We start from the raw sequence: 19,337 nt of genomic DNA, 5'->3' as shown, positions 1-19,337 counted from the left end.
ATTTAATACTTATAATTTTTCTGGAACTTGACCTAATTCTGCTGTTGGATATTAATTCAGGCAAATCACAAATGCTTGGAAATAAAAAAGGGAAAATATTAAAAAAAATTTAACAAAATCTTATGGTATGATACTTCTTTTAAAAGAGTGAAGCCATTTCAAAATACGGAGCCAAAGAATAATCTTTGATGAACAGTGTTCATTCTTTCATCGCTTAAAAAAAGATCTTTAAGTATCAATTTCAGTAACAATTCTAATAAATGTATTCTAGAACTTTTAAATGCTTGCATCCAAACAGATTCTAGACATAAAAGACTCAGAGCAGTTGAATATTCTTGAATAAACTAGAAAGTTTTAAGGTATTTCTCAGTTTTCTACATACTTTTGCATTTCAGCTTTGAATGCCATATACGTGTGGTTTTTTGTTTGCATGTGTGTGTATTTGTGTCTAAAGGAGGTTTAAAAAAAGAAAAACAAAGCTCTTTTATAGATTTTAAATCTGAAAAAACTAAGAAAGCACTGAGTTTAATATTTCTATTTTATAGTTCACAAATATTATAAAATCGATTTTCTTATGTTGAACCATCCTTGCATACCTGGGATGAATCCTACTTGGTCATGGTGTATAATTCTTTAATGTGCTGCTGGATTCGATTTGCAAGAATTTTGTTGAGGATTATGGATCTATATTCATTAGAGGGATTGGTCTGTAGGTTTCTTTTCTTGTTAATATCTTTGTCTGGCCTTGGTATGAGGGTGATGTTGGTGTCATAGAATGAGTAAGGTAGCCTTCCCTCCTCTTCAATTTTTTTGAAGAGTTTGAGCAGGACTGGTACTAATTCTTTCTTGAATGTTTGGTAGAATTCACATGTGAAACCATTTGGTCTTGGACTTTTCTTTTGGGGGAGCTTCTTAATGATTGATTCAATTTCTTTACTTGCGATTGGTTTGTTGAGGTTGTCTATTTCTTCTTGAGTCAATGTTGGTTGTTCATGCCTTTCTAGGAAGTTGTCCATTTCATCTACATTGTTTAGTTTATTAGCATAAAATTGTTCACAGTATCCTCTTATTACCTCTTTTATTTCTGCAGGGTCAGCGGTTCTGTCTCCTCTTCCATTTCTGATTTTATTTATTTGCATTGTCTCTTTTCCTCTTTTTGTCAACCTCGCTAATGGTCCATCACTCTTATTACTTTCTCATAGCCCCAACTTCTAGTTTTGTTGATTTTCTGAATTGTCTTCATGTTCTCAATTTCATTTATTTCTGCTCTAATCTTCATTATTTCTTTCCTTTTGCTTGCTTTGGGGTCAGTTTGCTGTTCTTTCTCTAGTTCTTTCAAATGGACAGTTAATTCCTTGATTTTTGCTCTTCTTTTTTGACACAGGGTTTAGGGCAATAAATTCCCCTCTTCGTAGTGCCTTTGCTGCATCCCATAAATTTTTGTTTAAATTTATTTATTAATTAAAAAAGTAAAGAAACAAAGTAAAACAACATACATAATCAGTAATTCACAATATCATCACTTAGTTGCATATTCATCATTTCTTAGAACATTTGCATTAATTCAGAAAAAGAAATAAAAAGACAATAGAGAAAGAAATAAAACGAACACAGGAAAGAAAAAAAAAAGATTATGCCTACCATACCCCTTAACCCTTGCTTTCATTGATCACTAGCATTTAAACTAAATTTATTTTAGCATTTGTTCCCCCTATTATTTATTTTTATTCCATATGTTCTACTCCTTTGTTGACAAGGTAGATAAAAGGAGTATCAGACACAAGGTTTTCACAATCACACAGTCACATGATGACAGCTGTATCATTATTCAATCATCCTCAAGAAACATGGCTACAGGAACACAGCTCTACATTTTCAGGCAGTTCCCTCCAGCCTCTCCATTACATCTTGAATAACAAGATGATATCTACTTGATGCATAAGAATAACCTCCAGGATAACCTCTCGACTCTATCTGGAATCTCTCAGCCATTGACACTTTGTCTCATTTCACTCTTCCCCCTTTTGGTCCAGAAGGTTTTCTCAATCCCTTGATGCTAGGTCTCAGCTCATTCTAGGGTTTTTCTCAATCCCTTGATGCTGAGTCTCCATTCATTCCAAGATCTCTGTCCCACGTTGCCAGGAAGGTCCACACCCCTGGGAGTCACGTCCCACGCTGAGTGAGGGAGGGTGGTGAGACTGCTCATTGTGTTGGCTGGAGAGAGGGGCCACATCTGAGCAACAAAAGAGGCTCTCTTGGGGGTGACTCTTAGGCCTGAATTTTAAGTAGACTTGACCTATCCTTTGCGGGGTTATGTTTCATATGAACAAACACCAAGACTGGGGGCTCTGCCTATAGCTTTGGTTGTCCACACTGCTTGTGAGAATATCAAGAATTCAACTTGGGAAAGTTGAATTTCTCCCTGTTCTCACCACTCCCCGAAGGGGGCTTTGCAGATACTTTCCCACTCACTGATCGAGTCACTCTGGGATTCATCAGGGCATCACTGTGGACAAACCATCAAAATTTCATGTCCTACTTGAGATTCCAAGTACTTATGGCGTTCAAACTATCTATGTAAGTTATATTAGGAAATGCACTAGTCAAAATATAAATTCTGTAACAAATAAACATTTTTTGCTTTAGTCTCACACAGGTGACATTTAAAAATATTAATTACCATCTATTTTCAGTACCCTGCAATAATGACATTCCTTTGTTCTTCCTCATGCAAAAACATTTTTAAAATCGTACCTTGTACATTTCACTGTTATTATACACTCTAGGCATTCCTAGATTATACCATCTCAATCTTTAACATCTATCTTTCTTTCTGATTTCATTTATGTTCCCAGCCCTCCTCCCTCTATCATTCTCACATGCAGCTTTATTCAGTGTTTTAATATAATTATATTACAGTTAGGTAGTTTTGTGCTGTCCATTTCTGAGTTTTTGTATCCAGTCCTGTTGCACAGTCTGTATCCCTTCAGCTCCAATTACCCAATATCTTACCCTATTTCTATCTCCTTATGGTCTCTGTTACGAACAAAATATTCCAAGTTTATTCACTAATGTCAGTTCATATCAATGAGACCATACAGTATTTGTCCTTTAGTTTTTGGCTAGTCTCACTCAGCATGCATCCCATAAATTTTGATACGTTGTGTTTTCATTTTCATTTGCCTCGAAATATTTACTGATTTCTCTTGTAACTTCTTCTCTGATCCACTGGTTGTTTAATAGTGCATTGTTGAGCCTCCACATATTTGTAAATTTTCTGGTACTCTGCCTATTATTGATTTCCAGCTTCATTCATTTATGATCTGAGAAAGTGGTTTGTATGATTTCAATCTTATATTTACTGAGACTTGCTTTGTGACCCAGCATATGGTCTATCCTTGAGAATGATCCATGAGCACTTGAGAAAAAGGTATATCCTGCTGTTGTGTGATGTAATGTTCTATAAATGTCTGTTAAGTCTAGCTCATTTATTGTATTATTCAGATTCTGTTTCTTTATTGATCCTCTGTCTAGATGTTCTGTCCACTGATGAGAGTGTGGAATTGAAGTCTACAACAATTATGGGAGATATGTCTATTTCTCTTTTCAGTATTTGCCTCATGTATTTTGGAGCATTCTAGTTAGGTGCATAAATATTTATGATTGTTATGTCTTCTTGTTGAGTTGTTCCTTTTATTAATATACAATGTCCTTCTTTGTCCCTTTTAATTGTTTACATTTGAAGTCTAATTTGTTGGATATTAGTATAGCTAGTCCTGCTCTTTTCTGTTATTTGCATGAAATATCTTTTCCCAGCCTTTCACTTTCAACCAATGTTTATCCTTGGGTCTAAGATGCATCTCCTGTAGACAGCATATACCTGGGTCCTGTTGTTTCTTCCTAAATTCTTTTATTTACACATTATCACAGTGCTGCTGGTTGACTCACTCTATTCACTATACTAAGTTTGGATGCATTCAATTACAATGGGGTGTGTTCTGGTCACATTGCCCCAACCATACATTAACCAGAAAATTGAGTTATAAATGATTTGAGCTGAAGAGTGTGAATCTTCGCAGATGAGGATATTGACAGAGAATTCTTAGTGTGTGTATTTAAAATTTTTAAATTAATTTTTAAATTAAAAAAAAAGACACAAACATCCTTAACATATGATCATTCTGTTCCACATATATAATCAGTAATTCACAATATCATCACATAGTTGCATATTCATCATCATGATCATTTCTTAGAACATTTGCATCAATTCAGAAAAAAGAATAAAAACAGAAAAATTCATACATACCATACCCCTTACTCCTCCCTTTCACTGATCATTAGCATTTCAATCTACTAAATTTCTTTTAACATTTTTCCCCCTATTATTTATTTTTATGCCATATGTTTTACTTGTTTGTTGATAAGGTACATAAAAAGAGCTTCAGACACAAGGTTTTCACAATTACAAAGTCACATTGTGAAAGCTATCTCTTTATACAATCATCTTGAAGAAACAGGGCTACTGGAATGCAGCTCTATGTTTTCAGGCAGTCCCTTCTAGCCTCTCCATTACCGGGTCCTGTTCTTTCAATCCAACAGTCTATGGCTTTTTTTTTTCTTTATTTTAAAAAGTTTTTTTTTAAATACCGAAAGCACAATGCGAGCATTCCTACTTTAATCATTCCATTCTACATATATAATCAGTAATTCACAATATTATCACATAGTTGCATATTCATCATCATAATCATTTTTGGAACATTTGCATCTATTCAGAAAAAGAAAACAAAAACAGAAAAAAAATTTATACATACCATACCCCTTATCCCTCCCTTTCACTGATCACTAGCACTTTAAACTAAATTTATTTTAACATTTGTTCCTTCTATTATTTATATTCCACATGTTCTACTCCGTTGACAAGGTACGCTGCACATCTTGGATCTGTAGTTTTAAGTCTTTCATAAGAGTTGGAAATTTTCAGTGATCTCCTCCTTCAGTTTTTCTCCTTTTCCCTTCTCTTCTCCTTCTGGGACACCCACAACACATATATTTGAGCGCTTCATGTTGTAATTCAATTCCGTGAGTCCCTGCTCATCTTTTCCTACTCTTTTCCCTATTTTTTCTTTTGCTTGTGGGATTTCAGATGTCCTCCAGTTCACTAATCCTATCTTCTGCCTCTTGAAGTCTAATATTGTATGTTTCCATTGTTATTTCATCTCTTCCACTGTGCCTTTCATTCCCATAAGTTCTGTGATTTGTTTTTCCAGACTTTCAATTTCTTCTTTTTGTTCATTCCTTGCCTTCTTTATATCCTCCCTGAACTCACTAATTTTTTGATGAGGTTTTCCATGACTGTTTGAACATTCTGAATTAGTTGTTTCAACTCCTGTATGTCATTTGAATTGTTGGTTTGTTCCTTTGACTGGGCCATATCTTCAATTTTCCAAGTATGATTTGTTATTTTTTGCTGGTGCCTAGACATTTAATTTTCTTAATTAGTTTATTCTGGAGATTTTTTTCACTTTTTTTACCTAAGATTTTCTTGCTTGATGACTTTGTTGTCTGTTTCTTTGACACGTAGTTCAGCTTTTTCTAGACGTCTAGGTTAGATTTTTGTTTAAGAGATCAGAATTTTTCAGTTCTTGTTTCCTTGTTTCTTGATGTGCCTGTATGGTGCCTTTTTTTCCCCTTACGAGGGTCTACTTAACTATTAAATACCCCAGCCAGATTTCCCCTGACCAAACTGGCCTCTTCTCAGGAGGAAAGAGTTACCTGCATCAGTTTTCCCTGAGGGTGAGACCCAGTAGGTAGAAAGGCTTTCCTATGAAGCCTCTGGCCTGTATTTTTCTTATCCTGCCCAGTATGTGGCGTTTTTCTGCCTGTGGGTCCCACCAGTATAAGGTGATGTGGTACCTTTAAGTTCAGCAGACTCTCCCTGCTGGGGACGTGGTTGCGACAAGAGGAGAGGCTGTAGGCTGGCTTTAATAGCTTCACTTTTCCAGATCCTGGGGTCTGAATTCCTTGAGGGAGGGATTCCACCTTAGGTGGACCCCACCCCTCTACTGGGGAATTTACAGGCTCCAGACAAACACTCAAGCAAGCTTAATTCTGCCTATGCCTGGGGTAGTTGGAGCCTGAGAAGCCCTGCAGCTGTATCCAAAGAGTAGCCAAGCCGTAGAAATCTAGTCACAAAAAACAAAAAGAAACATCCTGTTCAGAGCAGGACCCCTGTTTCTTGGGTTTGCCAATCAAGATCTTAAGCTGGTATGTTGCTTTGTGTATCTCCAGGTCCTATGTATTCCCTCCTTTCCTTCAGGCCCCAGACCCTTTAAGTATCATGTGTCATCCAATCCATAAAACCTGTTTTTTTTTTTTCTTCTTTTTTCTTTTTCTGTCAGCCCTGCACCCTCTGTGCCAGGGCAAAACCCAGCAATCTCAGCTTTTACTAGAGGTTCAGCTGAGGTGGAAGCCTATCTTTAGTAGTCAGAATTTGTTAATTAATTCCACAACTGGAGGTTAGTTGCACTCAGCTCCTGCTTTTGGTAAAGTCTCTTTCCTTTCCCCTCTAGGAATTAGCCCGTGGGGGAGAGGTGACGGCTCTGAAGATTGGGGGATTCATGGTTTTAGGTCAGCTTGCAGCTGGTCCAGCTTGTCCAGACTGTAGTACGTTGTGTGTCTGGTCATTGACGTGGCCCCAGCAGTTGCTCTGTACTGTTCCTGGCTATTTACTAGCTGCTCTGCAAAACGAACTAAATCGCATACCTCAGTAAGCCACCATCTTGGCCCCTACTCCTGTCCTTTCCATTTTAACATGCTGCCTCTCTCTGTTTCATCTTGAAATAAGTAACTGCCTTGAAGGATGGATAAGAGGCAGTTAGGGCATTTTAGGAGGAAGAAAAGGGCATGTGCTAAGGTAATAAGAAAGCAGAATGTACCTATATAATTAGAAATTGTTTATAAAAAACGTCACATATACATTTAAAAATTATATCTTACTTTGAAACCTTTATTTTTAGAAAAGAAAGCAAGCTTGGAGTAACAATTTGATCCAGGACATTAATGTTTGCTGATTTTTCTAAACTGAATTGCAAAATCAACTGAGGAATTCAAGCATAATAAAGTGATTAATATCTTTATGGTAAAACCAAGTTACTGAGAAACCTACTAGGCTATTTGATGTTAAGTATGTGGCTGCAATGGTTTAAAAAATGTTTATTAAAAACTTACCTCATCCCCACTTGTCACAAGAGGAAGTATGCATTTATATTTTTCTTTATGTGCAGTTGTCATGATGACATAATTATCTTCTTTATACAAAACACCAGTTGTGGGCTAAAATTAGAACAAGAAAAATAGACATTACTTTCTGTGGTTAATTCCATTAAATGGAATAACTTATAGCCCTACCTATAACAATGGTTCTTCAAACTAATTTATCATTTCAACAGAGGATTTTTTTGAAGCTTTATTGAAGTATAATGGGCATATAATAAATAGCACATATTCAGAATGTACTCGTCAATATTTTCAAGTTTTTAAATTGTGAAATACAACTTACACACAAAAACTAAAAAATAAAAAAAGAGCAGTAATTTTCAGAGTACATTTTAACAAGTAGCTACAGAATAGATTTCAAAGTCTGGTAGTGTTCCCATCCCACAACTTCAGGTTTTACCATCTAGCTGCCCCTGAACACTGGAGTCCATAAGAAATTATCAATATAGCGATTCAGCAGTCAGATGCAGTTGTTAAATCCTACTTTCTTTATTACAACTCCTCCTTCTCCTTTGATCCTACTCCCAATCTACAGGGGCCTTTTTCATGTTGAAAAGGGGTATCAACAATATAGGATGGGGGATGGAATTGGCTGACATTCTTGGAGGCTGACCCCTCTGGGCTTCAAGACTTACCTGTCCTAGGAACTCTTTGAGGTTATAAGTTTCAGGAAAAATTAACTTACCGCATGAAACTTTTTGTAGAGTCTCAGAGTCCTAGGTGTTCTTTAGGGTTAACAGGAATGGTACTGGCTGAGGTTTGGCAAACCATGGCAATTAGCACTATCTAGCTGAAGCATGCACAAGAGTAGGCTCCAGAATAGCCTCTCGACCCTATTTGAACTCAGCCACTGATACCTTATTTTGCTACATTCCTTTTCCCTCTTTTGGTCCAGAAGGTGTTGTTGATCCCACGGTGACACGGCTCATCCCTGGGAATCATGTCCCATGCTTTCAGGGAGACTTTCACCCCAGACTGTACTGTCCCAAGTAGGGGGGAGGGTAATGATTTTCCTTTCAGAGTTGGGCTTAGAGAGGGAGAGGCCACCTAAGCAAAGAAAGAGGTTTCCTGGAAGCAACTCTTAGGTAAAATTATAAGTAGTCTTAGCTTCTATGCTACAGAAATGAGTTTTGTATGGGCACTTCTCAAAATCAAGGGCTTAGCCTATTTTCTTGGGAGTTCCTATATTTGAGAGAGTAACCAGGGGTTTCTTATATGGGGAAATTTAATAGTTTAATTTTCTCCAGTCCCACAAGGGACTCTACCAATACTTTTTAATTATCAGCCCACCATAGTCTGTGATGTATCTGAGTATTACATTAAGCCATGCCAAATTATAGGGCCTTGTTCCTGTTCTGGGTTCCACATATTTAGGCTGTTAAAAGAGCTATCCAGGTAGACTGATATAGACTGTGTGTTACATTAGATTATGTTCTAGATACAATAAAGCTCTCTATTTTTGGTCCTATACAGGTGAAGCTCTTAGAATACATATACTATCAGGTTTTGCCCTGTATTCTGATTAACCTTGACTCTTTGGTCCTATAGGTGAAGCTCTTAGAATACATATACTATCAGGTTTTGCCCTGTATTCTGATTTACCTTAGTCCCTGCCAGATGGGCTTCGTTTTTATCTTGAATTGAAGGCTGATCTCTTTTTTGGTTACTTTTGACAAGTGCTGTACATCAATAGAGGGATTTAAAAACATTTTCCCAAAAGCAGGGACTAGATTTTATATATACATATATATATAGTATGCTGTATGGTGGTCACATTTCATTCTTCTTCCATGTAAGTAGCCCATTATTGCAGCACCATTTGTTGAAAAACATTTTTTTATTTAAAGTGCACAGACTGGGAACTGAAGCTGGGTCTCCCACATGGCTGGTGAGAATTCTACCACTGAACTACCGTTGCACCCCCAGATTTTACATATTTTTTTAAAATTTTTTCTTTTTCTATTAATTTTTTAAAAAATATAACAACAAACACAAACATTCTTAACTTATGATCATTCCATTCTACATATATAATTAGTAATTCACAATATCATCACATAGTTGCATATTCATCATGATCATTTCTTAAACATTTGCATCAATTCAGAAAAATAAATAAAAAGACAACATAAAAAAATTCATACATACCATACCCCTTACCCCTTCCTTTTGATTTTACATATTTTTAATGACAAAATGAAGACAACAAACTTTATCCTGGTGTTACAATAGAAAAAAATTAACAAAAGTGAAGTCTGGAGTACAAGAAAAAAATGGCAATATAGTAGGCTGAAGTTAAAAACACCTTAAAAAGTTTTCAGAATCAATGACTGTTCATAGATACGTAATCCCTAAATATTTATTCCTACCAACAATTACCATCCATATGTGAGAATCCATAGCACTTTACAAATGTATTCTTAATTCTGTTGCATGGGACACTTGAACTTAGTATAATGCAGTATTTTTCATACTTGAATAATATATGAACATAATCTTCTTAAAAGAAAAATCACTCCTTTGTGTTGACTTTCACAACACTAAGTATATAATAGAGGTTAGTAAATTTTTTCTGTAAATGGCCAGATTGTAGGCTATGTGGGCCACAGGGTCTCTGTGGCAATTATTTAACTTTGCCATTGTGGCTGGAAAGTGTATAGGTAGTAAGCAAATGAATGGGTGTGTCTGTGTTCCAATAAAACTTTATTTAGAAAAATAGGTGGTGGGCCAGTGCACTGGCTATAGTTAGCCAACTCCTATTATATATTAACAAAACTATCCTTAAGGTTTGCTACACAATAAAACCAAATAAATTCACAAATCAAACACAAATCAATATATTCAAATAAACACTTCAATTAATATAACTAATATTATTTTACAAAAAAGAAATTTCTGCTTGTATAGTAAGTGTAATACTAACTACCAAGGCAGAGGTTTTCAGACGTGTCCTAATGTAATTCAATTTTTTCATCGCCTTTCTCTTTATACATATTGTGAAACCACGGTACTATTTGGCCATTCCTAGCAAGGAAAGAACCAATGTTCTTTTCTCAATTTAACAATAACAACTCTTTTTTTTGCCTTTTTTTCTTGATATGCATTATATATTCACATACCATATAATCATCCAACATATCCAATCAATGGAACAGTAACAACTGTTAACCATAATAAAATCCAGGAATACCTGGCACAATATAATCTTAGACACAAATGCAAATTTAGGCAATGCATTCTTAAGGCAACAAAACAAAACAAAACAAAAAATTTAAGCATTAGTTATATAAACAATAAAAAATAAAGTTTTAAATGTTTTATATGTATTAACTCAATCTTCAGAACAAGCAATATACTTATTTTATAGAAGAGGAAACTGAGACATGAACGCTTACCAGTTTGTCCAAGATAAAACAACTATTAAGTGACAGAGCCCAGAGATGAACCTAGGTAGACTGGTTCAATGTTAGGAGCTCTTAACTGTTTCAATATATTTGAACTGGCTTTTAATATTTCTTTACATTACTATGTAGACTCCTGGATTATGGCCAAAGTGATGAAGGGAATCAAAGAGATAAAAGTGAGAGTTGCAAAACAGAAACTTTATGGTAAACTGATCCTTAGAAACATTTATTGTTTCTCAAACAAATTGCTATAAAACACAGTACTTGTAATGATTTTCAATGTTTCTCAGATATAGTCAGAATATATGCTAATAAGTTGTAAGAAGCATGACTTACTTTTACTTAGCAATAGATGCTGATGTCTTGTCAAATTAGTCCTATATTGTAGTGCATGGAGACAGCAACAAATGGTTTAAATGCATAGATGTCTATTTGTGAAGTATTACAAGCTAACGTTCAGAGTTGAATTCCACAGCAATATTAACTTTTTTATTTAGTAAGATGTTCACTACTACTAACAATGGTAAAAGAAACTCTGAAATTACAACAAAGAAAGGAAAACAATTCTTTCTTTTTAATAAAACACAGTCTTGGGTTTTGTGTCTGTAAGATAAGGGAATTCATTCATTTGTTTCTTGTTTTTAAGTGCTAGGTCAGGGATAAAAAAAAGTAAAATTTATTACTATTCTTGCTTGAAGGTGCAAAGATTTGTCTTTCATAAGTTTAGGAAGGGCTGCTTTCTTCTTCAACAAATTAGAACAAATAGCAATTTTTCTATCTGAAAACTCTTTGTCGAAACAGTGAATTACTTACTGGGATCACAAAGGAATATTTTAACAAACTTTACCCTACTTTTTGGTATTAGAAATTACTGGGGGAAAATTAACCTTTTGTAATTTTCTAAGCTAAAAAATGAGATTTGACCTACTACTAAAAATGTTTCCTTCTGATTTTGTAAAACACACTTACTTTCAGAAAAATACAGTAAATTCTGAATGTACAGAATAGTGTAAAAACCTGCTTTATATGACAAAATCTTGAAATATTTTCAATGTAAGAGGTAATATCTACTAATGATTTGATATAAGATTAAATTTCATTGTAATCAAACTAATCAAAGGGTGGGTTCTTTAAGGCTAAAGAAATTTAAAAATACCTTCACAAGGGAGAAATTCTAATGTTCAATGTGGGTCTGGATGAACTGAAACAGAAGATGAGAGGCAGAACTTTTATCCTAGGATTAGCTGTGAAACACCAAGAGGCACAACTTGTCAACCTATATGACATGTTGCAAACTATGGAGATTGTAACTGTTTTTCCCATGGGTAGTGTTTGGGGAAATTATTGGAATGAGACTGCATTTCTATAGTAACAATGAAGTAGACAGAACTTATATTTATTTTTTTGGTTCTGATTAGGTGAAAATCACGAACTCTGTGAAGTAATGAATAATTGAATACTAATGACATAGATATGGTATTACTGAAGGAAAGTATGTACAAAAAACCAAAACTGAATGTTAAAAATTATTAAACAAAGTACATCAGAATCGTTAACTAGTTAATGTAAACTTCAATACAATACATATCTTTAGCGCTTAGTACTTTTCAAAATAAAATAAAAAAAACAAGATTTTAAAATATGATGTATCATTTTGATAAAGCTGAATGGGAAAATGATTTAAAACACAGAAAAAATGTAAAGCTGGAAAAATATTTCAGGCATTCTAATACAGCTCTTTCAGTTTTAGATGGAAGAGAGGCAAAGAATCTTACCCCAGTTCATACAGTTGCTCAGTTAAAAAAAAAAAAAGGAGCAGCACTGAGTTAGGGCAGTAGTTTCAATTAGAAAAAGTAGGAAAGGAAATGTAAACATTAACAGAAGTATTAAAAAGAAAATCAAAAGACAAATATAATTAGTTTTCTGGTTTACTTTTGCATGTGGGCCATAAACCTTCTTGGCAAGTCATAAAAAAATGTCCCCGGATTTTCCTCACAACTCAAACTTAAAAAAAAAAAATCCTTCTCAAATCTTCAAATATGTCCATCTTAGATTATGTTGAATTGTCAAAGTAAAGCAATTAAAAACGAACTCTCAAAATAAATTAAATGGATAGATATGTGAAGGGTTGGAATAGCGTACACTAAGGCTGGAATTTTTTTCCATACCTCTTTTCAGCAAGCAAATATCAGTGTCAGAGAGAAAACCGAACGACAATCAGGAACTAACGTTAAAAAGTCTAGGTTCAGTCACTAGCATATACAGCACCAAGTTTTCAGAGTCCTTATATCAGCATGCATTTTAGTTAAAAATACAGAGATTCAAGAGTAAAAATTTGTAATGACCATATTCTTTAAACATTTGCCATGGCCAGTCCAAGTGTGCTCTCTGGAAACAAGAGGATGGACTGAAGTATTCTCCACCCCAAGCCTGCTAAAGTTATATCTTATTTATAACAAAAATTTATATAGGTTATTTTAACACATCAATATTTCATGGTATTAATGCAAAGATAACCCTCACTTCCCAGAGGGACATGTTCCTAGGCAAATTCAAGAAACACTAAAGTACAAGGATGAGACAACTTAAAACAGAGGGCTGGGAAAACCAAGCAGGTAAAAAATATGGCAAAAATTAACATTTGCAAATAGCTTTTTCGGTAATGACGTCTCAAAAGGGAAATATTCTGTTTTGATACAATAGTAATAAATTAAACAGTAATACCTCAATGAAATGACTCAAGATGATTTGCATAAAAATCTTTTAAAAAGGTTTTGTGTTTTTCGGGATTTCTATTTGAAGTAAATTAACTACTATACGGTACCATAAGAACCCACTTTTTCTTTTATTGGCCTGCAGTAGCTACATGTGAATAGGAAAACATTTTCAGCAGTCCACTCCCCAAAGACAGGGTTGCAAATTTTCATTCATTCCCTTGAATGATAAATATATTCTTCACTTTCCTTGAGATCATAAATATTTTCTTCACTATAAGGAAAACACCACAAAACCCCATTTTCTGAGGTGTTAATAGTGGTAACAACTCACAATATTAAAGGATATTCTGTTTAGAGGGTTGTTAACATCTCACAGCTAACATGGCCCCCTCAGAAACAACTCTGAAGGAAAAAGATTAACCTAGAGCTGGTCGAATGTGTATGTGCGTGTGTGTAGGGAGAATAAACATGAGAGAATGAACAAGTATCCGTAGTTGTGTATGCAGGATGGTGTGCAATATTGAAGGAGGGTAGGCTGCGAGTGGCGGAAGAGCTGCGGTTCTTCTTTCAAAGGGAAGATAAATACGTGACGTGGTTTTAAGAAAGCGTCTTCACAGGACAGGAGTATTCAGAAGTAAACTCTAGTACGACAGAATTAAAAAAGAGAGAGCAGGTGCCCGTTGAATCTCTAGTACTTAGTATGGTCTCTGATTCAAATAATACGCTCGATAAATGGTTGCTGAATGAATGAATAAATGGGTATACGGAGCTTTGGGCCGGGGAGCAGAGATTCCTGTAGGGGAAGTTCTAGGGAGAAAAAAAAAAAGCGAAGAATACGGTGGGAAAAGGCCGACCCCTGAGTACCAGGGGAAGGAGAGAGAGGCTGCGGAATTCGCAAGGGCACTGACCAGAGAGAACTCGGTGCCGGGCCAATTAACTCGAAAGGGGATGTCATCGCTGAGCGGGGGAAGCGCGCGGCCTCCGCCAGATGCCTCCAGAAGGCCGCAGAGGACCAGTAACACTGGCCCACCAGGGACCAGGCTCCGCGCGCCGCCGCCTCCTTCCTCCATCCTCCGCTGCCGCTTTTTCCAGCCGCCGCCACAACCTCCTCTGCCCACAGAGGAGAAGAGGGGGAGGAGGAGGAGGCGGCGGCGGGACTACAAGACGCTGGGGAGCCAGGGGCCCAACCGCCGCCACGTCTCCTTCCGGAGAGCCCGGCGACACCGCCTCTGCTCTCTTGAGCCTCCCGCCACCGTTTCCGGGGCAAGCGGCATATCAACATCCGGGGCTGCGGAGCCGTCCGCCGACGGAGGCCGGGAGCAGGCTGGACAGTGTAGACGCGGATTGCATCCTCCCGGTCCGGACCTTATTCGGCGGCGTCCAGCGAGGGGACGCTGAGAGGCCGGGTTTCGGACCTGCTTTTTTTTTCGGACCACGGCGAAGCGGCGGTGCGGCGAGTCGGCGAGTCGGTGAGTCCGGGAGGCAGTTTTCCCTTTCGCCTTCCGAGCGGCTCTCCAGCTGGTGAGCGCGGCTCGGCCCGCAGTGTTGTGAGGGAAGAAAAGTGTGTGAGCCATACCGAGGCCGGTCCTTAAATGAAAAAATTCGAGGTAGCGATAAAGTGAGAAGTGACGGTGTCCCTGAATGATCTGCTCTTTCGGTGCAATTCTTTCCTTCTATTTCATCGCCTGTGGTGTACACTTCATCTCTGTCTGTCCCGTTGTAGTCAGCTCCGTACTGAACTAACGAAGGGTTGCTCAGTCTCTGCAGTCTTGGACCAGGAAGAACTCAGTGTGAGGAAACCCGCCGTCCCCATTCTCAGAATCCCTTCATCTTCAGAGTTGGCTGGGACAGAGATTGACATCACAGCCCCGCCCTTTGCCCCACGTGCAGCATTTTCCCCTAATGTTTTAGTGTTTTTGTGTTGTCAAGCAAACCGGCACGTTTATTACTTGAGGTTTAGAGCTGGGTGAAACGTGAGCTAGTGAACTAAGGACACGTCTGACTGCATTCCTAAGTCAGTCGAAAACTTTTGGATTCCTCTTCTTCCCCTTTTAAAAACAAACAAACTGAACAGTTTTAATCTCCAGTACACAATAGTGTTGACGGTAGAGCAGTTATCAGTAGCAGGGAGGTGGGAAAAGCTGGATTTGCGAGATCTGCTAAAGACTGCTTCCTGTCACCCTGCCCCCCAAATTTGAACCAAATCAAAAAGCAGAAAGAGCAGTCCATTTTTCATCCTAAAAGTTTTCTTTCTAACAATGTTGGTAGACAAAGAAAATTATTTTTCCTGAATTGACACACCATTGAGCACTTTATTTAACATTTACTGAATGCTTAATATGTGGCAGACAGCTGGCATTGGTAAAAATGGCAAATAAATGTTTCTCTGTTCTGTCTTTCATAATCTAGCAAGGGTGATCAAACAAATAGTTGCAACCTATTGTGGTAATAATAGTAATAGTATTTAATATTTATTTAGCATTTTCTCTGCCAAGCATATTCTAAGTAGTTTGTATGTGTTAAATCAGAGGCAGGTACTATAGGTTATACTTGTTTATTCTAGAAATGCTAGAATGAAGTTAAAAGGATGGAAGTGAGAACCTCTGGGGTTGTCAAGAAAGACCTTTCAAGAGAGGTAACATTATAACTGAGGTTTTAATCATTTATAGGAGTTCATCAGGCAGGTGGAGAAGTGCATTTCAAGCATAATCCTCTTCCATGGTTCATTAGGACTTTTTGGTGTGGCTTTTTGGATTGACGAGGGGGACTCACTAAGTGAATATTAAGAAGAACAATATATTTTTGCCTTTTAGCAGAGTATAAAACAGGGTTTCTCAACCTTGCCACTATTGACATTTTTGGCTGAATGATCCTTTGTTGTGGGGGACTTTTCTGTGCATTGTACAGTGTTTACTAACATCCTGGGCCTGTATCCACTAGATACCAGTAGCGCCCCTCTCCCAGTTGTGACAACCAAAAATGTTTGCTGGTATTGCTAAATGTCCCTTTGTGCGATGGAGGGCAAAATTGGTTGAGAACAATTGATATAGACTCCTAAATGAAATACATGAATATTAATAAAGGATTTTGACCCACTGAGTGGGAAGAAGTTTAGGGGCAGGCAGGAAGACCTTTCAAGCCCTCAAAAAAGTTTGCCATTTGGGTGAATACCTGTTCTGCCCATAATGTAAGTAGTCCTGGTTATATTATATCTTTGGTGATTCATAAGGCACTTAACAATCTTACCTTGCTTTGATGTCATCATTGCGCACATCTATTAAAATTTTAGAGGACTTTGAATGTAAAGATGTTGAAGGTTGTCCTAAATTTTCACTAACCATAAGACATAGCCTGGAAACTGTTACTTTGAAAAAATATCCAACATTACTTCATTTAGTAATCTTTTGACATTTTTCTCATGTAAATGTGGTACAATTTTAAATTTAATTTAACTTTCTAGTCCTTAGATTTCAGAAAAGATCCCCTTTATTTAGCAAAGGTACCCTTTAGTACATACATGTAAGTTAGTCTTAAAAGTAGCAATTTTCAGTTAGTTGTAGAACTACAGTTCTGGGAAGAAATCAAGCAAATTATGTAGTCATCTGTTTCTGTATCCAACAAATATGATTTGAAGATACCATCCTAGGTTATCCTAAGGGTATAAAGATAACTTAGATATATGTCAAATCTATGAAATTGCTGCTCCCTTGAAAGGGAGATAAAACTAGTACATAAAACTTGTAGAGTGGTACTGTACAGATAAAATATTGCAGACGTTTAAATGAGAGGTTGATTACTTCTAGTAAGGAGTGAAAGGAGGAATGGGTAGAAAGATCAGTAACATAGTTCTGGAATTTATATAGGATCTTTTTTTTTTTTTAACTTTTTTATTGTATAGTATAACATATATGCAAAGCAGAGACATAAAAAAGAAATAGTTTTCATAGCACTCTTCAACAAGTAGTTACAGGACAGATCCCAGAGTTTGTCATGGGCTACCATACGATCCTCTCCTATTTTTTCCTTCTAGCTGCTCCAGAATATGGGGGTTAGAGGGCTTAAATATTTTTTTATCATCACAATCAACTTTTTTCCTTCTTTTTTTTTTGTGAAAAATAACATATATACAAAAAAGCTATAAATTTCCAAGCACAGCACCACGATTGGTTGTAGAACATATTTCAGAGTTTGACATGGGTTACAAGTTTAGAATTTTAGGTTTTAAAACTTCTGGCTGCTCTAAAATACTGGAGACTAAAAGATATCAATTTAATGATTCAGCATTCATATTCATTTGTTAAATTTTGTCTTCTCTGTATAACTCCACCATCACCTTTCATCTTCCCATACCTCTCTTTAGAGGTGTTTGGGCTATGGCAGTACTAAATTTTTAATATTGGAAGGGTCTGTCACTAATATGGGGTAGGGAGATGGAACTGTCTGATGTTCTGGAAAGGCTGGGCTAGGTTTCAGGACTTATCTGAACCAGGGACCCATCTGGAGGTTATAGGTTTCTGGAAAATTATTCTAGTGCATGGAACCCTTGTGGAATCTTATATATTGCCCTAGGTGTTCTTTAGGATTGGCTGGAATGATCCTGATGGGGGTTGGTAGGTGGTAATAGGTAGCAAGGTCTGACTGAGGCTTACGTAAGAGCAACCCCCAGAGTAGCCTCTCAGGTCTATTTGAACTCTCTCTGCCCCTGATACTTTATTAATTACACTTCTTTTCCCTCTTTTGGTCAGGATGGAATTGTTGATCCCACAGTGCCAGATCTGGATTCATCCATGGAAGTCATCTTCCATATTGCCCGGGAGACTTTCACCCCAGATGTCTTGTCCCACGTAGTGGGGAAGGGCAATGATTTCACTTGCAGAGTTGGGCTCAGAGAGACTGAGGCCACGTCTGAGCAACAAAAGCGGTCCTCCAAAAGTAACTCTTAGGCATGCCTGTAGGTAGTCTAAGCTTCTCCGCTATCTACATAAGCTTCACAAGAGTAAACCTCATGATTGAGGGTTTGATTTGGGTGTCCCTCAAGTTTGACACAGTATCGGGGGATTCCCTGATGGTAAGATTTAATAGTTCCATATTCTTTCTCCGCTCCCTCAGGGGGACTTTGCCAATACTTTTTGATTATCTGCTTACTATACTCTAGGGTGTTTCCAGGCATTACAAATAATCTATGCAGGATTAAAGGACCTCTTTCTTATTCTGTGCTCCCTGTGTTTCTGTTGTTCAAATGACCTATACAGATAGGTTGAGTTAGACTATGCACTACAGAAAATTTCAGTTCCGGGTCAAATAAACCTTTCTTCCATTGGTCTCAAAGAGTATGTGTGGTTCTAAAATATATGCACTGTCTTCCTTACCCCATGTTCTGAATTACTTTAACGCCAACCTGTTCATTCTTATCTCTAAATATCAGGTTATATATATAAAACAACCTCTCAAAATCCAGAAATTATAATCACCACTCAGGGTGATGAGACACTTAATGTGTCTGCTCTAAAAGCTTACAATCTAGGCCCTGTTTTCTAATGAGCATTTTCTAAAGGTGACCATACCATTCTTGTTTTTTTGTTTCTGACTTCTTTTGTCTCACCAAATGTCCCACCTATTCATTCACATCGTTGCATGCCTCATGGCTTTGTTCCTTTTTGTAGCAGCACAACCTTCGTTCATAAGTATACACTATCGATCACCAATCTACTTCTCTGTTACAGCATCCTTCAGCCACCTTCATTCATTGGGCATCATGTAAAAGACCCAAAGTCCACAGTCCATCAGCGTTATCAATTTTAGATAATTTCATTGTTCCCAAAAAAAAGAAAACCAATAAACACACCCTTGCCAAATAGGAAATCTAAACCTCCTCTTAACTCTTTTCACTCCCCCCATTATTTACCTCTGCTGTTGCTGTGGTAGTGCTGATGGT

The 19,337-nt window shown here is 37.0% G+C and overlaps 2 protein-coding genes across 7 annotated transcripts in view; one reads left to right on the top strand and one right to left on the bottom strand.

Annotated features, from left to right (window-relative positions):
* ERLEC1 (endoplasmic reticulum lectin 1) overlaps positions 1–14,648 on the bottom strand; it is a 47,674-nt gene extending 33,026 nt beyond the window's left edge. For 2 of the 5 annotated variants that reach the window (XM_077134217.1, XM_077134216.1), the window contains exons 1-2: positions 14,311–14,643; positions 7,234–7,338 (exon numbers count right to left, since the gene is read on the bottom strand). In XM_077134217.1, coding sequence (XP_076990332.1) covers positions 7,234–7,338; positions 14,311–14,472 — 267 coding nt within the window. In that variant the 5' untranslated portion in view covers positions 14,473–14,643. Of the gene's footprint in view, positions 1–7,233; positions 7,339–14,310 lie in introns of all 5 variants that reach the window. The other 3 variants (XM_077134219.1, XM_077134218.1, XM_077134215.1) reach the window with 3 other exon arrangements.
* Positions 14,426–19,337, top strand: part of ASB3 (ankyrin repeat and SOCS box containing 3) — a 173,761-nt gene continuing 168,849 nt past the window's right edge. Inside the window, exon 1 of one of the 2 annotated variants that reach the window (XM_077134213.1) lies at positions 14,426–14,871. The gene's annotated coding sequence lies outside the window, so the exon portion shown is untranslated. Of the gene's footprint in view, positions 14,872–14,903; positions 14,924–19,337 lie in introns of those variants that run through there. The other variant, XM_077134214.1, reaches the window with a different exon arrangement.

Source organism: Tamandua tetradactyla, chromosome 17 (genome assembly GCF_023851605.1).
Source record: "Tamandua tetradactyla isolate mTamTet1 chromosome 17, mTamTet1.pri, whole genome shotgun sequence".
Lineage (NCBI taxonomy): Eukaryota > Metazoa > Chordata > Mammalia > Pilosa > Myrmecophagidae > Tamandua > Tamandua tetradactyla.
This window is presented reverse-complemented; position numbering and strand designations above follow the sequence as displayed.